At 39.7% G+C, this 21,474-nt stretch overlaps 1 protein-coding gene across 1 annotated transcript in view; it reads right to left on the bottom strand.

The window, feature by feature from the left end:
- Positions 1-1,076: 1,076 nt before the first annotated feature.
- The window catches only part of LOC122556567 (organic cation/carnitine transporter 2-like), a 67,877-nt gene continuing 47,479 nt past the window's right edge, over positions 1,077-21,474 (bottom strand). Inside the window, exons 9-10 of the mRNA XM_043703380.2 lie at positions 17,675-17,810; positions 1,077-8,024 (exon numbers count right to left, since the gene is read on the bottom strand). Of these exons, the coding sequence (XP_043559315.2) occupies positions 7,988-8,024; positions 17,675-17,810 (173 nt within the window). The 3' untranslated portion in view covers positions 1,077-7,987. The remainder of the gene's footprint in view (positions 8,025-17,674; positions 17,811-21,474) is intronic.

The following is a 21,474-nucleotide window of genomic DNA, read 5'->3' as shown; positions in this document are numbered from 1 at the left end:
TCCTCATTATGCCCTAAAAATGAATAGACAGATAGGAGTGATAATTGAGAACAAAACTCCTTCTGAATTTGAAATAATCTTGTATGCAGCAATGGGAAGGAAGGACAGAATAGCAGGATGTGACTAATGCTTTCCCATATAAATTGTGTTTAGCCTCAAATGTTTACTGTATTCAATAATGATTTAGAGAATGGGATAGAAAGCCAGGTATCTAAAATTTACTAATGTCACAACTGTAGGTGGTTATGTAATCATTAGAGATAGAGTTAGGAAATTATGGACATTTATGGAGTTGGACTCCTGATTAACTTTGTTACTCCAGTTTAATACCATTTAGCAAATACTTTGATCTCTCTCTCATAGAAATGAAATGGATGATCTCACACTGCCCCACACAGACTTCCATTTGGCACATCTTTTTCACTCTCTTTATCTATTAATGTACCTTTACAACTTCCTGTTTCAAACTACTCTTCTTACTGTGCCATCGAAACTAGCATCAGAAGTCAATTTGGACATTTAGCTGTCTATTACATCTGAATATTAAAGGGCTATGCCACTAAAACCTACCTATGAATTGAATAAATGTGTGAACTTAAGAATTCCTTGAGACCTAATACTAATATTATTTCAACTGGCATCTTATTCCTCGAATTTATATTAGCAACCTTTTTACATAAATTGCAACTTTGCACATCCATTAGGGCAAGTTAGCTCAGTTAGCTAGACAGCTAGCATGTGATTCAGTACTACATCCAGTTCTGAATGTTACACTTTAGGCAACATATGATAGCATTAGAGAGAGTGCAAAAATGATTCACAAGGTTGGTTGAGGTAATTGGGAACTTCAACTGCGTACATTGATTCGAGTAGCTGGAACGGTTTTCCTGAAGAGAAGTTTAATAGGAAGTTAATAGAGATATTCAATCTAATGAGAAATCTGAACAGAAAGGATAGGAAATCCTGTTCCCGCTGGCGATGGAGCAGAATTAGGGTAGTTGGCAAATTAAGCAAGTAAACATAACGAGAACCATTTTCATACTGCAAATAGTCATACACTGATAAAATTTGTTTATTAGCTGAAAAGGAGGGATGGGAAGGGTTATGGGAATAAGATGGGGGAATAGTGCAATGTGCACTGTTCATTCAGACAGCTGACACAGACAGATTTGAAATCAGTTTGGTGTGTTGCTTGGAGGGGAACTTGCAGGTGGTGGTGTTCCTATGTACTTGATGCCCTTGTCCTTTTAGATGGTAGTGGTCATGGGTTTGGAAGGTGAAGGATATTTAATCCGATATACATACCGTGTATCTCTTAAATACTCCTAGTCCCCAGTATTGTCTAAGGACTTTTGGTGAATTTCTGCAGTGCATCTTGTAGGTACTGCACGCTGCTGCTGCTGAGGGTTGGTGGATGCTTGTGGATGTGATGACAATCAAATGGGCTGCTTTGTCTTGGATGATGTACGTTTCTTGAGTGTTGTTGGAGCTGCACCCATCCAGGCAAGTGAGGAGTGTTCCATCACACTCTTGACTTCTGCCTTGTAGATGGTAAAAAGCTTTGGCAAGTCAGGAGGTGAGTTGCTCAGAAGTATTCCAAGCTTCTGACCTGCTCTTGAATCCACTGTGTTTATGTGACAAGTCCACTTGAGTTTCCAGTCAAAGGTAACAGTATGTTTACAGTGGGGTATTCAGTGATGGTAAAGCCAATGAATGTCAAGAGATGGTGGTTGTATTGCCTCTTATTAGAGATGTCATTGCTTGGCATTTGTGAAGTGCAAATGTTACCTATCACCTGAAGTCTGGATATTGTGGACATGGGCTGCTTCAATATCTGAGGAGTCATGAATGGTGCTGAACATTGTGCAATCATCAGCGACTATCCCTACTTCTGACCTTATGATGGAGAGTAGACATGATTCTATTGTTCTGTTTGTTTCCCATTCTATCTGAAGTATGTTTGGAACCTATCTCCTTGTCCTGCTTCTATGAGTGGAATGTAATTGAAAGCCATCACTGATAAAAACTGACAATGAACCAAACATCTGCCTTCAGGCAGAGCATAAACAAGTGAATGAGATCCTCATAACAACTTCATTACATACAATTATCAATCACATTCTCCAGTCCAGTCCATCATCCTAGATTCAACACTTACACCTCGAAACAATTGCAATCCTGAGATCGACAAGCAAAATATAATGTCATCATTAATGATTTACAATTCAAAATCAAACTTTGACTGCAGGCATATTTTAAGATCTTGGTCATATTCAAAAAGGCACTATAAATGTTGCTTTATAATTAGTATTTATGTGCAATCCCAACATGTTCACAGAAAACGATGGATAAAATTGTCTTCTTTTCATCAGAATTCTCACCAATGTTATCATTATCCATAAATATTTGCTGTCATTTATAAATCAATTAGAATATATATACATCCTAATGAATATATAAACAAAGCAAGTAAATGTGTGTGTGTGTGTATGTGTATGTTAACACTGGCACCTCCAAATCACAAAGGATCACTGACCTTCTCAATTTTAGTCCCAATCCTTGTTCTTTATTTTTGATCTCCTCAGTTTTATTTTAACCTGATGATTTTTTTTTTTATCCAGTAGTGAGGTTTGGAGGATTAAACCAGAGTAAAAGTGGATATAAACAGTTAAGAGTATCAGGTGAAAGGAAAGCATTGTTTTATTGCTGCTGCTTGTTTCACAGTCATTAGAAAAATTGGCCTCTCTAAAGGATAAATCAGAAGGTGGATATAATCCATATGGGATCAATTATCATTTCTATTACCTGTATGAACAGGGTATGATTAGACTCAATATGATCTGTTAAGCCTTGTTGCCCCATTGGCACTGCACAAATGAAGAACTTGGTAACACTTGGAAAGGATCCAATAATTAAGTATCCTAAATTCTTGTTTGTTTTCAGAGGCACACTCCTTTTCATGTGTGAATCAGTAGTTGTTGGATCAGGATTGTCATTTTAGAATTAAACTCACTGAAGCATGTGCCAGAGAAAATGGGAGCTGATGAGGGACATTGACAATGATTTTTATCAGGTCATGTAGGTTCCATGAAAGTAATCTGAGTTGCTTCTCAAGGATCCCCCTCTGTAATTGTGGCCTCACTCAGTGTCTTGCTGGCACAGAAGACAGATATCTCAACTGGAAGACTGCTATCAGAACACTCCTTGGTCCCCCACAGCACAGATAAAGGATATAAATGAAGTTTGCTTGTTAACACTGTAGTCATTGCATTGCTGTTGTAGGAAACCAGCAAGCCAGTGTGCTTCTTTGACCAAATGTCAAACTTGACCACATAATACATTTGTGGACAAAACAGAGGTACAAACATTTGTGTTACATGACAATACATTGTTGGTTTCAAATAATAGTCAGAAACATATAAAAGTGCAGCATTCTGTTTATCTAAGTACTTAGCTTCAGTCCTTGATGATTTTGATTGCATTGTTAAGCAAATTTCAGATAACTTCAGGAATAATTTCAAAAGTCAGAGCTACGTGGATCTTGCAGCTTATCCTGGGTTTGCAGGCTTAGTTAAAGATTTATTATAGCTTTTGATGCAGTCAGTATAGTCATTATAGTTTACTAATATAAGATTTTTTTTTCCATTTTGTTTTATTAACATTGGGGGGACAAAAAACAAACAAAAATATTGTGACTTTTTTTCTCAAATGGACATTTTCTTAATACAAGGTTTTTAAAGGTCTCCAGTGAATGGCTGGTTTCTTTTATTTGTCATTCAGAAATTAACAAGTCTATGTATTTTAGACAGTTTTTTTGTTTATATTGCAAAGGTTTTTTTGTTTCAGAAACCAAACCGTTTCCTTTTATATAAAGAGTCGTGTTTTTGTTCTGGAGGGTCCTACATGTGGTCTGCTTTGAAGAAGATTTTTCTTCTTCGTCAAGTTTATTGAAAAATAATTGTTTTTATTCAGTTAATCAGCTAAGTGATTTTATTTTAAGTGTTTATATGTTTGATATGTATATATATATTTAGTTTTTTTTTCCATTTTAACATTCATTTCTGTAAGTAATGAAAGGTAGTTTGTTTTACATATAAGGTGTTATTGAAACATCCTCTTTTTAGGCTTAAAGTTATTAAGGCCACATCTAAGGTACAGAGTGAGATGGCTAGTAGATTTAGATAAGTTATTACTCAGCAGGATCAGTCAGATAGATGGGTGACTGTTAGGAAAGTTAAGGAGGTAGTTCAAAAGTCTCCGGTGGCTATTCCTCTATCAAATAGACATTCAGTTTTTGGAACTGCTGAAAGGGACAGTCTCTCTGAGCAAAATGGAAGGGCCAGTCAGTTTTTGGACTGATTCTTATGTTAGGCAGCATTTGACAAGATTTAATAGAATTATTATTATTATAGGGGACTGTCCTGTCAAGGGCACAGATAAGAGATTCTGTGGCAGTGAGCATATATTTAGGATGGTTTGTTGCTTTCCTGGTGCTAGGATTAATGATCTCTCTAAACTTTTCAAGTATGTTGTTAAAGGTGAGATTGAGAAGCCAGAAAATATTTTACACGTTGGTAGCAATTACGTTTTTAGGGAAAAGATTAAAGCAGTACAGAGACAGATGTAAGAGGTTAGATAGAAGACTAAAAATTAAAACTTGCAAAGTAGTAATTTCTGGTTTACTCCCAATGCTAAACTCAAATGAGGGAAGGTTAAATGAGAAATCAATGATTGAAGACCTGGTTTATTGTTCAGGGATTCAGGTTTTTGGACAATTGCAATGTCTTCTGAGATAGAAACGTCCTGTTCAAAAAGGATGGTCTTACCTAAACTGGAAAGGGACATATATATATATATATATATATTTTTAAGCCTTAATGTTGTTCAGGCCACATTTAAGGTGCAGCATGAGATGGCTAGTAGATTTAGAAAAGTTATTACCCAGCAGGATCAGTCATATAGATGGGTGACTGTCAGGAAAGATAAAAAAGTAATTCCAAAGTCTCCGGTGGCTATTCATCTATCAAATAGATATTAAGGAAGATTTTACATTGTTAGAGCGGGGGAGTGGAGGCATTCTAAGTAGCAGTGTAAATGAAAGGATTGATGGGGAAGGTACTGAATGTGAGGAGAGCATGTCAATTAGAAAAGAAAGACGAGAGAGAGTTGAGTATGTAATAACTGAAGAACTAAACTGCATTTATTTCAGTGCAAGTGGTCTTAGAGGAAAGGCTGATGAACTCAGGGCACATTTAAGAACATGGGATTCACACGTCATAGCTATTACAGAAACTTGGATGAGAGATGGACAGGACTGGCAGCTCAATGTTCCAAGTTGGAGATGCTATAGGAAGATAGGAAAGGAAGTGGAGGGTGGCGTTTTTGATTAAGGAATACATTACTGCTGTAACAAGGAAGGTATTTCTGAAAAATTGTCCAGCGAAAAATATATATCGGTAGAAATTACAAATTTAAAAAAGGAAAGATCACTTTGGGATTGTACTATAGAAAAACAAATAAAAAAAGGGAGATCTGAGATATATGTATGAATAATAGAGCTGTAATAATGGGGGATTTTAATTTTCCAGAAATTGACTTGGATTACTACATTAAGGATTTGAATGGTGAAAGATTTGTCAAATGTGGGCAAGAAAATTTTCTTTATCAATATGTGAATGCTCCTGCTAGGGAAGGTGCAAAACTAGACTTTCTTTTAGGCAATAAGGCAGGGCTGGTGACTGAAGTAAAAGTAGGGGAACACGTTGGGTCTAGTAGTTATAATTCTATTACTTTGAAAATGGTTATGCAAAAGGATATGCCTTCCATAAAAGTTAAAGATTTTAATTGGAGTAAGGCAAATTTTTAATGCTATGAGACAAGAAGTTGATTAGGCTGTTCGCAGATAAAAGGACATCTGACAAGTGCAAGGCATTCAAGAGTTCAGAGGCATTTTGTTCTTGTTGGAGTGATAAGATTAAGGAACAATGAATGAATAAAGATATTGAGATTCTAGTCAAGAATAATAGTCTTTATTTTAGATATAGACAATTTGGTTCATTTGAATCTTTGAATAAGGGCATTCTTGAGAGAAATCAGTAAGACAAAGGACGATATGAGATAGCATTGGCAGATAAGATTTAAGGATAATCCAAAGAGATTCTACAAATACATTGAGAGCAAAAGAGTAACTAGAGGGAGGGTAGGGCCTGTTAAAGATCAAGGAGGTTGTCTTCGTGTTGAACCCCAGGAATGGGAGAGATACTAAGTGAATAATCTTCACATTACAGAAGAGGAAGTTCAGGAGGCCTTGGAGAATATAAATGTGGATAAATCTCCAGGACCTAATCTAATATCCCAAAACTTTGTGGGAAGTAAGGGAGGAAATTGAGATCCATTGCAGAAATATTTGCATCATCTATAAATATGGGTGAGGTGCCTGATAACTGGAGGGTGGCTAATCTTGTAGCTCTGTTTAAGAAAGGTTGTAAGGAGAAACTGGAGAACTCTAGGCCTTAGAGTCTGACTTCGGTTGTGGGTAAATTGTTGGAGGCAATTATAAAAGATAGGATTTAGGGACATTTGGAGAGATAAAAAATTATTTGGGATAGTCAACATGATTTTGTGCAAGGAAAATAGTGTCTCACAAACTTGATTGAGTTTTTTGAGGAAGTTACCAAAAACACAGCAGTGAACATTGTTTATTTGGATTTTAGTAATGCCTTTGACAAGGTTCCGCATGGTAGACTAATTCATCAAGTTAGGCCACGTGGAATTCAGGGTGAGCTTGCCAATTGGATACGTAATTGGCTTACTGGCAGGAAACAGAGAAATGGTGGAGGGTTGCCTCTTGGACTGGAGGCCTGTGACCAGCAGTGTTCCACAGGGATCGGTTCTGGGTCCTCTTTTATTTTTCATTTATATAAATGTTTTGGATGAGAATATAGAAGGTATGCTTAGTAAGTTTGTGGCTGACACCAAAATTGGTGGCATTTCAGTGAATAAAGGTTTCTGACATTGCAAAAGGATCTTGATCAAATGGGTCAATGGGCTGAAACATGGAAGATCACGTTCAATTTGGATAAATGCGAGGTAATGCATTTTGGTATATCAAGCAAGGGTAGGGCTTATAAAACTAATAGTAGGGTCTTGGGTAGTGTTGTAGAATAAAGGCATTTAGGCATGCAGATACATAATTATTCAAAGCTTGTGTCTCATATAGACAAGGTGGTTAAAAAGGCATTTGGCACGCTTGTCTTCATTGCTTAGTCCTCTTGAGTATAGGGGTTGGGACGTTATGTTGAGGTTGTACAGGACATTGGTGAGGCCTCTTCTGGAATACAATGTCCAGTTCTGGTTGGCCAGTTATAGGAAGTATATTATCAAGTTGGACAGGATTCAGAAGAGATTTACTAGGATGTTGCTGGGTATGAAAGGTTTGAGTTATAAAGAAAGGCTGGATAGACTGGGATATTTTTCCACTGGAGGTTAGGAAGTTGAGAGGTGACCTGAATGAAGTTTACAAAAGTTTGAGAGATCTAAATAAAGTTGATGGTAGTTGTCTTTTCCCTAAGATGGGGAATTTCAAGACGAGGGGACACATTTTTAAAGTGAGGAGAGAAATTTAGAAAAGACATAGGCAAATGTTTTACACAGAGGCCGGTTTGCATGTGGAATGAACTTCCTGAAGAAGTACAGTTATAATGTTTAAAAGACTTTTGGATGAATACGTGAATATGAAAGGTTTGGAGGCGTATGGGCCTGGAGCAGGCAGGTAGGTCAAGTTTAGTTTGGGATTATATTCAGCATGGACTTGTTAAGCTGAAGGTTTTGTTTCCATGTTGTATGCGTCTATGACTCTAAGATAGTAGTAGTCCATAACACAAACTGTCAGTAAATGAATGTCCACTTCTCTGTTTCTGCCAATCAGTTCCCAAAGTTGAGATAAATCTCCTTCTTATTATTGACCATTGTAATGTGTTCTCCTGTTTTATGAAATTGAGTTCTGAGTATTTACACAATTGGCCCTGCAATCAAATCAAAAACAGCAAAGAATGTAAGTCATTTTCCACTTCCTGTCACATCTGAGTAAATATAATTTAAAAATTTCAAAACAGATTTTATTCTTAATTCTGAAATATTTATTGTCAGATGATAGGCATTAGTACATTAACAAATTTCCTTACCATAACTGTACTGTTAATTATTAAAGATAAAGCAAATACATATTATATAAACTGATAGTTCTGAATTCAGCTTCACACAATCGGATGATATCATACAGTCTCGAGGAGTAGGGAAGCTTCGCATCTTGATCATAGAATCTCTACAGTATGGAAGCTGGCCACTCAGCCCACACTAACCCTCCAAAGAGCATCCCATCCAGACCCACCCCTCTGTAACTCTGCATTCTCCATGACCAATCCACCTAATCTTTGGACTGCAGGAAGAATATGCCAACTCCACACAGGTAAGTCACCCGAGGCTGGAATCTAACCTGGATCCCTGGCACCATGAGGCAGCAGTGCTAACTGCTGAGCAACTGTGCAGCCCCACATATAGAGTCAGATGTGTCATCATTGTATCCTGATTTTATTAATTACTACGGCTACCTAGCCAAATAACCTATACCTATTACCTTCAGGCAATAAACTATATCTTGCTAAGACAAGTGTCTCTCTTGTTAAGACTCATTTATGATTCATCATCGACTAGTATTAACCAGACAGGTCTTTTGGCTCAGTGTAGAATCTTGATTTGGTGCCCACAATCTATCCCAATAATTAATGGTTGTGGTTAATTTCACAGCATATAAAACAATTTAGGGTCTTTAGGAAAATAGACATGAAACATTTCTATGTGTTAGATTCACAGTTTTCAGTCAATTGGAAAAGAGTCGTCAAGAGACTCAAGCACAAACAATCTAAGTTCAATAATAAGTTTGTAAGAGGAAAGGAATATCTCCAAAAGTTAAGACATTAAAGCATATCAAACTAATAAATGCAATAGCTTATTTTCTTCCTTTGGTATATCAACATGTCTCCCTGTTACTCAGAAGGTGGAGCAGCAGCAGCACAGAGTGAGCATAAAACTCAAAGCTTGGGGAGTGCGGCCTAGACTGTGAGGAGCATTTGGAGAAGCAGCAGCAGTGAGTGAGTAAGTATGTATAAAGGTCACTGAGCTTGGGGTGTGCAGCCAAGTCTGCAGGGAACAGTCGGAAGGCAGAACAATAGCAGCACAGAGAGAGTATAAAACTCCCTGAGCTCCGTGTGTGCGGCCTAGTTATAGAGCCATAGAGATGTACAGCATGGACTTCGGTCCAACTCATCCATGCCAATCAGATATCCCAACCCAATCTAGTCCCACCTGCCAGCACCCGCCCATAACGCTCTAAACCCTTCCTATTCAAATACCCATCCAGATGCCTTTTAAATGTTGCAATTCTACTAGCCTCCATCACTTCCTCTGGCAGCCCATTCCATACACGCACCACCCTCTGCGTGAAAAAGTTGACCCCAAGTTCCCTTTCATATCTTCCCTAAAGCTATGTCCTCTAGTCCTGGACTCCCTCACCCCAGGAAAAAAGACCTTGTCTGTTTATCCTATCCATGCCCCTCATGATTTTATAAACCTCTATACGGTCACCCCTCAGTCTCCAACACTCCAGGGGAAAACAGCTCTTGCCAATTAAGCTTCTCCCTATAGCTCAAATCCTCCCAACCTGGTAACATCCTTGTAAATCTTTTCTGAACCCTATAAAGTTTCACAACATCTTTCCGATAGGAAGGAGATCAGAATTGCACACAATAATCCAACAGTGGCCAAACTAATGCCCTGTACAGCCCAACTCCTGAACTCAACACTCTACCAATAAAGGAAAACATAACAAATGCCTTCTTCACTATCCTACCTACGTGCAACTTCAAATTCCAGGAATACTGAACCTGCACTCGAAGGTCTCTTGTTCAGCAACACTGCCTAGGACTTTACCATTAAGTGAATAAGTCCTGCTAAGATTTGCTTTCTCAAAATGCAGCACCTCACATTTATCTAAATTAATCTCCATCTGCCACTCCTCACCCCATTGGCTCATCTGATCAAGATCTCGTTGTAATCCAAGGTAACCTTCTTCTCTGTCTACAACACCTCTCCGTTTTGGTGTCATCTGCAAACTTACTAACTGTACCTCTTATGATCACATCCAAATTATTTATATAAATGACAAAAAGTAGTGGACACAGCACCGATCCTTATGACACTCCACTTGTCACAGGTCTCCAGTCTGAAAGACAATCCTCAACTCCAACCTCTGACTTCTACCTTTGAGCCAGTTCTGTATCCAAACGGCTAGTTCTCCCTGTATTCCGTGAGATCTAACCTTGCTAACCAGTCTCCCATGGGGAACCATGTCGAATGCTTTACTGAAGTCAATATAGATCAGGTCTACCACTCTGCCCTCATCAATACTCTTTGTTTCTTCTTCAAAAATCTCAATCAAGTTTGTGAGACATGATTTCCCACGCACAAAGCCATGCTGACTAGTCATACACTGTTGCTGCAAAAAACACTGAAGTGACGTCACAGGGAGGCTGTGACCTGATTGGCTGGTAGGAAGTGGGTGGAGAGCTTGAAAAAGAGCATAACACAAGTATTAGAAATTAATTAACTCATCAATTTAGATAAATTAATAAGTAACTAAGTAGAAATAGCTGGGCCGATGATGTGCTGTAGCCATATGATGTGAGAGCTGGCTAATCACATTGTGATCACATTTATCTCTTCAGCCCAGAGGTTCCCTGCCTCATTCCTAATCCCATTGTGAATGGCAGTGACCACATCTGCAACAAGTGTTAGTTGCTGGAAGAACTCAGATCAGAAGTAATGATCTGGTATCTGAGCTTCAAACATTCCGGCACATCCGGGAGGGGGAAAGTTACCTGAGCACTTTGTTTCAGGAGGCAGTCACACCTGGTAGATTAAGTAATTCAAATTCAGTCAGTGATCAGGAACAACAGGGTGTGACTGTAAGTGAGGCAGATGGGGGATTCTGAGTTCAGGAATGGAGGAGCCTCAGCTCTTGACCTTATCCAACAGCTACAAGATGCTTGCTCCCTGTATGGATGAGGAAAAGGGCTGCGGGGAGGATGAGCCAGCTGACCATTGCACCATGGTGCAGGAGGCCATTCAAGAGGGGGGAGCAAAAAGACAAATAGTTGTTATAGGGGTTCTCGAATTAGGGGAATAGACAGTATCATTTGCAAGCCAGATTGGGAGTCTGCGTGGTGTGTTGCCTGCCCAGTGCAAGGGTGCAGGACATCTCTGACTGACTTGAAAGGATATTGGAGTGGGAGGGGGAGGATCCTGTTCTTGTGGTCCACGTTGGGGCAAGTAATATAGGCAAAGCTAGAATGGAGGACCTGTTTAGGGATTATCTTGCACTAGGAATGAAATTAAATGACAGAGTCTCAAATGTCACAATCGCTCGATGATTACCCAAGCCACGTGCTAATTGGCATTAGGGATAAGAAATTTAGAGAAGTAAACACGTGGCTAAGGGAGTGGTGTGGGAACGAGGGGCTCCATTTCATGGGGCATTGGCATCAGTTTTGGAACAGGAGGGATCTGTACCAATGGGATGGTCTGTACCAGTGGGACGGTCTCCACCTGAACCGATGTGGAACCAGTGTTCTAGCGAAAAGGGTGGTCACTAGGGCTTTAAACTAGTGAGTCGAGGGGAAGGGAAGGGGAAAACGACAGGAAGTATGATGGCAAATAAAAAAGTAAGTAGCAGGTTAGGATGTGTGGGTTTAAGTTCAAGGTAGACTATGAAAGTAGAAAGGAAAGATAACTCAGGAGGTATTATTAGAGATGCTGTGGTTTGAAAACTAGCATAAGGGCACTTTACCTGAATGCTCACAACATTCGTAACAAGCTTGATGAGTTAACGGCACAAATCATCGGGAATGAATATTGTTTAGTAGCCATTATGGAGAGATGGTTACAGGATGTTCATGACTGTGAGTTAAATATCCAAGGGTAATAGACTATTTGGAAGGACAGGTAGGTAGGTAAGGGAGGTGGTATAGCTCTGATATTCAAGGACAACATCAGGCAGGTGCTGAGAGATGATATAGGTTCTATGGCAAACCAGGTTGAATCTATTTGGGTGGAAATTAGAAATTCTAAGAAGAAAATGTCACTGACTGGCATAGCCTATGGGCCACCAAATAATATTGCATTGGGGTGGGCAATAAACAAATAATTAACTAATGCCTGTCAAAATGGTAAGGCAATTATCATGGGAGATTTTAATCTGCATGTTGATTCATTGAATCAACTCAGTCAGAGTAGCCTTGAGGAGGAGTTCGTTGACTGTATCCACGATAGTTTTCTTGAATAATATGTAATGGGACCGATGTGGGAGCAAGCTATCTTGGATTTGGTCCTGTGAAATGGGATAGGAATAATTAATGACCCCCTAGTTAGGGATCCTCTTGGAAGGAGTGATCACAGTATGGTTGAATTTAGAATATGGATGGACAGTGTGAAAGTACCAGTGTTCTGTGCTTAAATAAGGGAGATTACAATGGATGAGGGAGGATTTGGCTAAATTGGACTGGAAACAAATACTTTATGGTGGGACAGTTGATGAGCAGTGGAGGGCTTTCAAAGTAATTTTTCAAAGTGCTCAGCAAAAGTGTATTCCAGTAAAAAGGAAGGACTGTAAGGAAAGGGGTAATCTGCCATGTGTGTCTAAAGAAATAAGGGAGGCTATCAAACTCCAAATAGAAGGCACACAAAGTGATCAAGATCAGCAGGAAACTAGAAGATTGGAAAAGCTTTAAAGCTCAACAGAAAGCCACAAAAAGAGCTATAAAGAAAAGTAACGTAGAACATGGAAAAAACACTTGCACAGAATATAAAGCCAGATAGCAAACATTTCTATAAATATATAAAATGAAAAAGAGTGCCTAAAGTAAATGTTGGTCCTTTAGAGGATGAGAAGGGGCATTTAATCATGGAATATGATGAAATGGCCAAGCATTAAACAGCTATTTTGTGTTGGTCTTCACAATGGAGGATATGAACAACTTGCCAGTAATTGAGAAAGAGATAAAGGTAGGTGAGGACCTGGAAACCATCATTATCACAGAACAGGTAGTGTTGAACAAGCTAATGGAGCTAAGGATAGTCCAGTCTCCTGGCCCTGATGGAATGCATCTTGGGGTACTAAAAGAGATGGAAGGAGAAATAGCAAGTGCTCTTATGGTAATTTTCAAACATTCGTTGACTCTTGGGCAGTTCCAGCAGATTGGAAACAGCAAATGGAATGCCACTACTTAAAAAGGTTTGTAGACAAAAGATGAGGAATTATAGACTGGTTAGCTTAACTTCTGTAGTGGGGAAGATTTGGGAGTCTATTATCAAGGAAGAAATAGCAAGGCATTTCGATAGAAATTGTTCTGTTGGGCAGACGCAGCATCGGTTCATAAAGGGCAGCTCACACTTAACTAATCTTTTGGAATTCTATGAACAGCATAGTGCACAATCGGACCCAGTAGATGTGTTGTACCTTGACTTCCAAAAGACCTTCAACAAGGTGCCACACAAGAGGCTGCTGCATAAGATAAGGATGCATGGTGTTATGGGTAAAGAATTAACATGGATGGAGGATTGGTTAACTAACAGAAGCAAAGAGTGGGGATGACTAAGTGCTATCCTGGTTGGCAATCCGTAATCAGTAGTGTACCTCAGGGTTCAGTTTTGGGACCACAATTATTTACAATTTATATAGATGATTTGGATATGTAGTGTGTCAAAGTTTGCAGATGACACTAAGATGAGTAGCAGAGCGAAGTGTGCAGAGGACTGTGAAACTTTGCGGAGGAACTTAGATACTTTAAGTGATTGGGCAAAGATCTGGCAGATGGAATACAATGTTAATAAATGTGAAGTCATCCATTTTGGTAGGAATAACAGTAAAAAGAACTATAACTTGAATGGTAAAATGTTGCAGCATGCTACTGTGCAGAAGGACCTGCGTGTCCTTGTGCATAAATCACAGAAGGTTGGTCTGCAGGTACAACTGGTAATTAGGAAGGCAAATGGCATTTTGTCTTTCATTGCTGAAGAGATAGAGTTTAAAAGTAGGGAGGTTATATTGCAGCTGTATAGAGTGCTGGTGAGGCCACACCTGGAGTACTGTATGCAGTTTTGGTTTCCTTACTTGAGAAAGGATGATCTGGCACCAGAGGGGGTGCAGAGAAGGTTCACTCAATTGATTCCAGATTTGAGGGGGTTGGCTTATGAGGAGAGACTGAGTAAATGTGGGATTACATTCATTGGAATTTTGAAAAATGAGGGGGGGACCTTAAAGAAACATAACAATTATGAAGAGAATGCTCCCACTGGCAGGTGAAACCATGACAAGAGGGCATAGCCTCAAAATTATAGGGAGCAGATTTAGGACTGAATTGAGAAGGAACTTCTTCACCCAGAGGGTTGTGAATCTGTGGAATGCCCGGCCCAGTGAAGTAGTTGATGCTACTTCAATAAATGTTTTTAAAGCTAAGATAGATTTTTTGAGAGAGAGGGCGTGAGGGGGCGGGTAAGTGGATCCGAATCCACAAAAAGATCAGCCATGATCTTATTGAATGGCAGAGCAGGCTCAAAGGGCCAGATGGCCTACTCCTGCTCCTAGTTCTTATGTTCTTATGTAACATACTTTACCAAGCATGTTGCATTAACAAGTCAATGTTGCTAGAAGGCCAATTGATATCTCAATCCAGTGATAATATGCAATGTTCTTTGTTTTACAAGAAGATTTGCTTTAAAATGTGATATTGAGACCTAGAGTCATCGGAGATAGTACATTCACTGCCTGATCCATATTGTGATCAGTAATACAAGTGGGGGTTGTGCTGTTTGTCTCAGTGAAAGCTAAATTTGCCTTCATCCTAAGAGATGTAAAGAATTACTAAATGTTACTATAAGTAACATGGGGCAAATTAATAGGGGAATTAAAAATGTACTTCTTCAAAGATAAACAATTTATGTATTACCTTTCAGGACCTCAGGGTATAAGACCATAAGATAAAAAGAAGCAGGAGCAGAAATAGACAATTCAGTCCAATGAATCTCTTCCATCATTTGATCATGGCTGATGCGTTTCTCAATTCAATTCTCTTGCCTTCTCCCCCCCACCCTTAATCCCCCTAACCAATCAAGACCTATCCATCTCTGTCTTACATACAATCAACGACTGGCACCCACAGCACTCTGACAATGAGCTCCACAGATTAACCAGCCTCTGACTGAAGAAATTCTTCCTCTCCTCAGTTATAAAATTCCCTTTTTTCTGAGGTTGTGACCTTGGGTTCTTCCCCACATACAAAATATCCAGGCCCCTCGGTGTATAATAAGTTTCAATGAGATCCACCACATCAACATTCTGGACTCTATCAAGCACTGATCCAGAATCCTCAACTGCTCCTCATATGACAAGCTCTTCATCGCTGGGATCATTCTTCTAAACCTTCTCTGGACAGTCCAAGGCCAGCACATTGTTAGATACAAAGCCCAAAATTTCTCTCAATATTCCAAACGTGTTGAGACCAGACCTTTGTGCAGCCTCACAAATACACCTCTGCTTTCCAAATGAATGCTAACTTGCATTTGCCTTCCTGACTGCCAGCTGAACCTGCATGTTAACATTAAGAGAACCTTGACTTAGGATTCCCAAGTCTCTTTGTATTTCAGATTTCTGAAGCCTTTCCCTTCCTAGAAAGGGAAAGGCTCTATTCTTCCTAAATGCATAACCTCACATTTTCCCACATTATATTCCATCTGTCAGTTTTTTGCCCATTCTCCTAATTGCCCATGTTAACATTAAGAGAACCTTGACTTAGGATTCCCAAGTCTCTTTGTATTTCAGATTTCTGAAGCCTTTCCCTTCCTAGAAAGGGAAAGGCTCTATTCTTCCTAAATGCATAACCTCACATTTTCCCACATTATATTCCATCTGTCAGTTTTTTGCCCATTCTCCTAATTGCCCAAGTCCTTCTGCAGCCTCTGATCCCTCAACACCACCTGCCCCTCTACTATCTTTGTGTCATCTACAAATTTAGCAACATTTTGCCATCATGTCCTTTGTCAATATCGTTAATGTATAACATGAATAGTTATGGTCCCAACATGGACCCCTGTGGAACTCCAATAGTCACTGGCTGCTGTCGTGCGAAATACTCCTCCATCACTCTGCCAGTTAGCCAATCCTCTTTCCATGCCATGTTTTTGCTCCTAACACCATGGCCTCTTATTTTAGTCAATCAATTTGTGCACAGCAATCTCCCACAAACAGCAATGTGATAATCTATTATAGTTCTTAGACTTGACTTGAGAATATACACTCTTCTGACTCAAAACTGTGAAACACAAACTGACCTCATGTGGTATTTTATAATTAATAAAAAAAAAATGAAAAAAAAAGGAGATGCAGGGGGATTGTATCTGACTGAACAGATTGGGTGAAGACCAGAAGTTACTTGATAGATCTTCTAGGATCATGTCCAAACAGAATTGGCATCCAGAAGGTGTCAAGGGCACAGGCCATGATTTTATGTCAGCATTCTTCAGGAGATCCTGACTGGCCAGTGCAAGTGAGGAATTCAGATAAGCTCCCACAGCCAAATCTTCCATCATTACACAATATTTTGGCTATCTGGCACTGAAACTACCGAAAACACACAGTAAAATAACATAAAACAGGAGTTACAATGAAGCAGCCTCATGCTATGATAAAGGTATATCAACATACTGAATATGCTGATCTGAAGTTGTTGTTATGGAGCAGCACTGCTGGCACTGTACACTGGGCTGCATTGGCCAGTTTTTGTGCTGTAAAGTACAATAGCAGAATGTAATAAATGGTGGAGTTTCCTGCCTCATCAATTAACAAGTCAGCAGGCAATGATGCCAGCAACCCCTCAGCTATTTAATACTTGAAGGCTAAACGCTAAACTTCCAACTCGCACTCAGCAGTACAGTCAGTATTGCAACAGGACCTAGAAATGAAAATCAGCCATTGAGCAAGGAACCCGGTTAGGTGAGGCTGATTTACTCGGGCCAGTCAGGAAGTGAGGGGTTGGGGGTAGAAATGTTGCATTAAAGACTGGAGTCATTCTCCTGCTGGCTTTGGCCCTTGCTGCCATCGAGTCACTCTGTTGGGCCGAGGGTGCCCAAGCATGATTGACTCTCCGCTGAGCCACCAGCAACCCACCAGGGTATAACTGACAGCTTGTCCACACAGTATGGCCACCCCATCACCACTAGCAGAATACCAACCGGGCCATGTGATACCCTTAATTTTCTATCCCTGATCATTCTGGTTGTGGACTTAATTGGGAGGAATTCTTAAGGTCAAAGGAGTTCCACGACGTGTTTGCTGTCAAATTTCATATCCGATCTCCTTGCTGTTCTGTGGGTGAGGAAGGGATTTACTCAAACTCTACCCAACTTGTCCAAAAGGAAATCTTATGAGCCTCTCCAGAAACCACCACTTTATTCCGTTTGAATTAAATCCCACTCAGCCAAACCGCCCATCATTGATCTCTTAAACCCTCACAGAATTAAAATTAACATTCTCATTCTTACGCACAAAATAACTTTACTCACTTACCCCTTAATTTTCTGCATCTGGTTAATGGTTTCTGGGAGAGGAACATTGAGTGTTTCAGGCAGGAATAAGACCAGAATTGCTGAAAACATAGTCGAACCTCCAATCAGAATGTAAGGCAGGAAATCATAATGAATACCTGTGAAAATATAAATAATTTCTGTGCAATGCATTTTCGATAGATGAGAAATTTATTGCATAAGAAATTATAAGACCTAACCCAAAATTTTCTATTCTGTGATGTGGTGCATGGCATGAACATACTGAGCCATGCTTTTGGATATTTTGTGCACTTATTCCAGAATCTCTTGCCTTCCAACATTAATTTGTTCATAGTTCCCATCTGGAACAAAGAGAGTACTATAGAAATGCACAATATCAGATTCCACATTGGTATTGACGTTATTTAGTTCTAACTCAAAAGCACCGCTCTCAACACTTCCACCATCTGATTTGCCATAATGCTTGTTTGACAATGCTGAATGAGCAGGAACTTCTTCCCTCTGAGTTAAATGAAGAATCATCATCTGAATGTGAAAAGGCCACTGATTGCCGAGCACGTAGACTGGTAAGATACAAAAATAGAAGTCTAGCTGAAACACTCAAGCCCAAACACCCCATCTTCTATGAATTCCTTCTTTGTTGGAAAGAAAGATGCATTCCACAGGATCTTTGTGATCATCAACAACTATGGAAGCATCTCACTTCTCAGTGACACAAGGACAACCTGTACTTGGGTTATGCTTGAAAGACTCTACCCATTTACAGACTGGGTGTATTGTAGCAAAGTGTGGTTTATGTTTTGTCAGATCTTCAGTGCACATGATCTTCTCTAAACACCACGATAAGAAAAGTGTAGGGAGTAGAATATTTCTCTTTACCTTACTTTAGTAATTCTCGCCAATTAAATCTAATCAGCAAAGCAGACCTCAGCAAACTTCTGAGGAAATTTGGCCACCAATGAAAGCTCCTCGCTCTCATCTGGTTCTTTTCTGACAGCATGCACTGTAATGCACAGTGTGATGGCTCCATTTCTGATGGTTTCAGGGTGAAGAATAGAGTGAAATGGGACTCTGTTTGGTATTTTCTTCTCCATCTTCTTGAGTTTTTCCTCCTTGCAATTTTGGGTAGAGTTTAACTAAATTTTAGGTCAGAAGGAAAGTTTTGGACTTGTCCATATGAAAAGCAAAGACAGCATTTGGAGAACTCTAGCTGAAGATGCCATGCTAGTTGTTCACACACAAAGTTAGCTACTTAGGTCAAAGAGCATCATTGTCAGGCCTGTAGCCAGTTCTTCCTGGTCATATGCTTCAAGAGAACTGTGGTTATCTCAAAAGTAGGGAGTGTTGCTGACCAAAGAGACCTTGGAGTGCAGCTTCATAGCTCCTTGAAAGTGGAGTCACAGGTAGATAGGATAGTGAAGAAGGCGTTTGTTATGCTTTCTTTTATTGGTCAGAGTATTGAGTACAGGAGTTGGGAGGTCATGTTGCGACTGTACAGGACACTGGTTAGGCCACTGTTGGAATATTGCATGCAATTCTGGTCTCCTTCCTATCGGAAAGATGTTGTGAAACTTGAAAGGGTTCAGAAAAGATTTACAAGGATGTTGCCAGGGTTGGAGGATTTGAGCTATAGGGAGAGGCTGAACAGGCTGGGGCTGTTTTCCCTGGAGCATTGGAGGCTGAGGGGTGACCTTATAGAGGTTTACAAAATTATGAGGGGCAAGGATAGGATAAATAGGCAAAGTCTTTTCCCTGGGGTCGGGGAGTCCAGAACTAGAGGGCATAGGTTTAGGGTGAGAGGGGAAAGATATAAAAGAGACCCACTGGGCAAGTTTTTCACACAGGGTGGTACATGTATGGGATGAGCTGCCAGAGGAAGTGGTGGAGGCGAGTACAATTGCAACATTTAAGAGGCATTTGTATGGGTATATGAATAGGAAGGGTTTGGAGGGATATGGGCTGGGTGCTGGCAGGTGGGACTAGATTGGGTTGGGATATCTTGTCAGCATGGACAGGTTGGACTGAAGGGTCTGTTTCCATGCTGTCCATCTCTATGACTCTGACTCTATCTTTGCCCTTGATCACAGTAAACTACAAGAAGTGGTTCTAATTCTGTTAAGTCCAGGTTGCCCCTGGATGAAGAACTCTGTACATGCATAGTGAAAGCAGCTAGCAAATTTGAGCGATTCGCAAACATGTATGGAATAACATCAAGCTAGCTGTTCAGGCTAAGATCCTGTTTATGAGTCCTGTGTTTTCAGAACTTTGTAAGTTTATGAAAAATGAGCAACTTTCAACTATCAAGAAAGGAAGCTGAACAACTTCCATCATTGCTGTTTGTATGCGTCCGGGCATCTCGTGGATAAAATCGTGACTGCATCCGTTTTCTCAGAGGCAAATCTCCCAAACCTGTTGGCAGTCATCAAGACTTAGACATGTCTGAAGACTTAAAGCACAGTCACATATGTAATGATTTTCTGCTTGATGAGAGCTGGAGACAAACAAACAGTAGGAAATCTATAGCCCCCGCTTCAAAGATACTTGTGAGCCTGAGCTGAAGGCTGTAAGCCTTAGCTTTTTCACCTGAGACATGTACTAACAACAGAGGAAGATGTTGACATCATCTATGAGGATATGTGCCACCAAGGCCAAGCAGCTTGGCAACTGGCATCGTTAGATGTAGGTTTGCTCACTGAACTGAAAGGTTCATTTCCAAACGTTTTGTTACCTTACTAGCTAACATCTTCAATGGACCTCATGCAAAGCAATGCTGAAAATTCCTGCTTTCAATTTATATGTTTGGGTTTCTTTGGGTTGGTGATGTCATTTCCTGGCACCATTATTGGAAAACAACTTACATTGGACACTTCAATCATTAGCAAAAGTGCACACTACACAAAACTATCCAATTCCGTATGGATTTGATTTTACACATATCCATCATCTTACAAAGATGTAAGCATGCAAACATTTCTAAACCAAACTTATCTTTTTAAAAAGTATTTCTTTAAACCTGTCTTCAGAGTATTAAAGAAAGTGGCCCTGGAAAAATTGGATCTTGCAAAATTCTACAGACACTGAAGGAGATGCTACAGATTGCAGGATGGTAAATGTAACCATAATATTGAAAAAGGGGGAGAGAAGAATAAAGAGAATCACAGACTTCTTCACCTAACATCAATCGAGGTGAAAATGTGAGTCTATTATAAAAGATGGCAGAATATTTGGAAAATAGTAACAGGATTGGAAAAGTCAGCATGAGTTTATGAAAGGCAAATCACAGTTTACAAATTTACTGAAGTTTTTTTGAGGATGTAACTAGTAAAATAGATAACGGGGATCCAATGGATGTAATGCATTTGGATTTTCAGATGGCTTTTGGTCAGGTCCCTCATAAGAGGTTAGTGGGCAAAGTTAAAGCAGATGGAATAGAAGCAAGGTATTGGGATAGATCAAGAACTGATTGACGAACAGGAAACGAGAGTGAGGATCAATCAAGGAAAGATTGACTCAAAGGAGAATACTCCAAGACTTAAATGCTCACTGCCTCTTGAAAAAGAATCCAAGGAATTAGATTTCTCATTCCTTTCTATCAGCTTTGCTCTAGGTGTTGGAGGTGAATTAATTTCTCTTTCTACAGGTACTTGTTTCACTTCAACACTTGCAGCAATATGTGAGTGCTGAGGTGCAGCTAGGAACATTTCAAGGATTCCATGAGAAAGGACAATTTTGTTCCACAGGTAATCTCTGTCATTAACCATGGACTAAAGATTCTTATTCCCTCTCTGTGGTGTGTCTGTT

This window comes from Chiloscyllium plagiosum, unplaced genomic scaffold (genome assembly GCF_037043375.1).
Source record: "Chiloscyllium plagiosum isolate Xiang-an unplaced genomic scaffold, Cpla_swu_hap1 HiC_scaffold_16, whole genome shotgun sequence".
Taxonomy (NCBI): domain Eukaryota; kingdom Metazoa; phylum Chordata; class Chondrichthyes; order Orectolobiformes; family Hemiscylliidae; genus Chiloscyllium; species Chiloscyllium plagiosum.
Note: the sequence above shows the minus strand (reverse complement) of the source record. Positions and strands in the feature narration are given on the sequence as shown.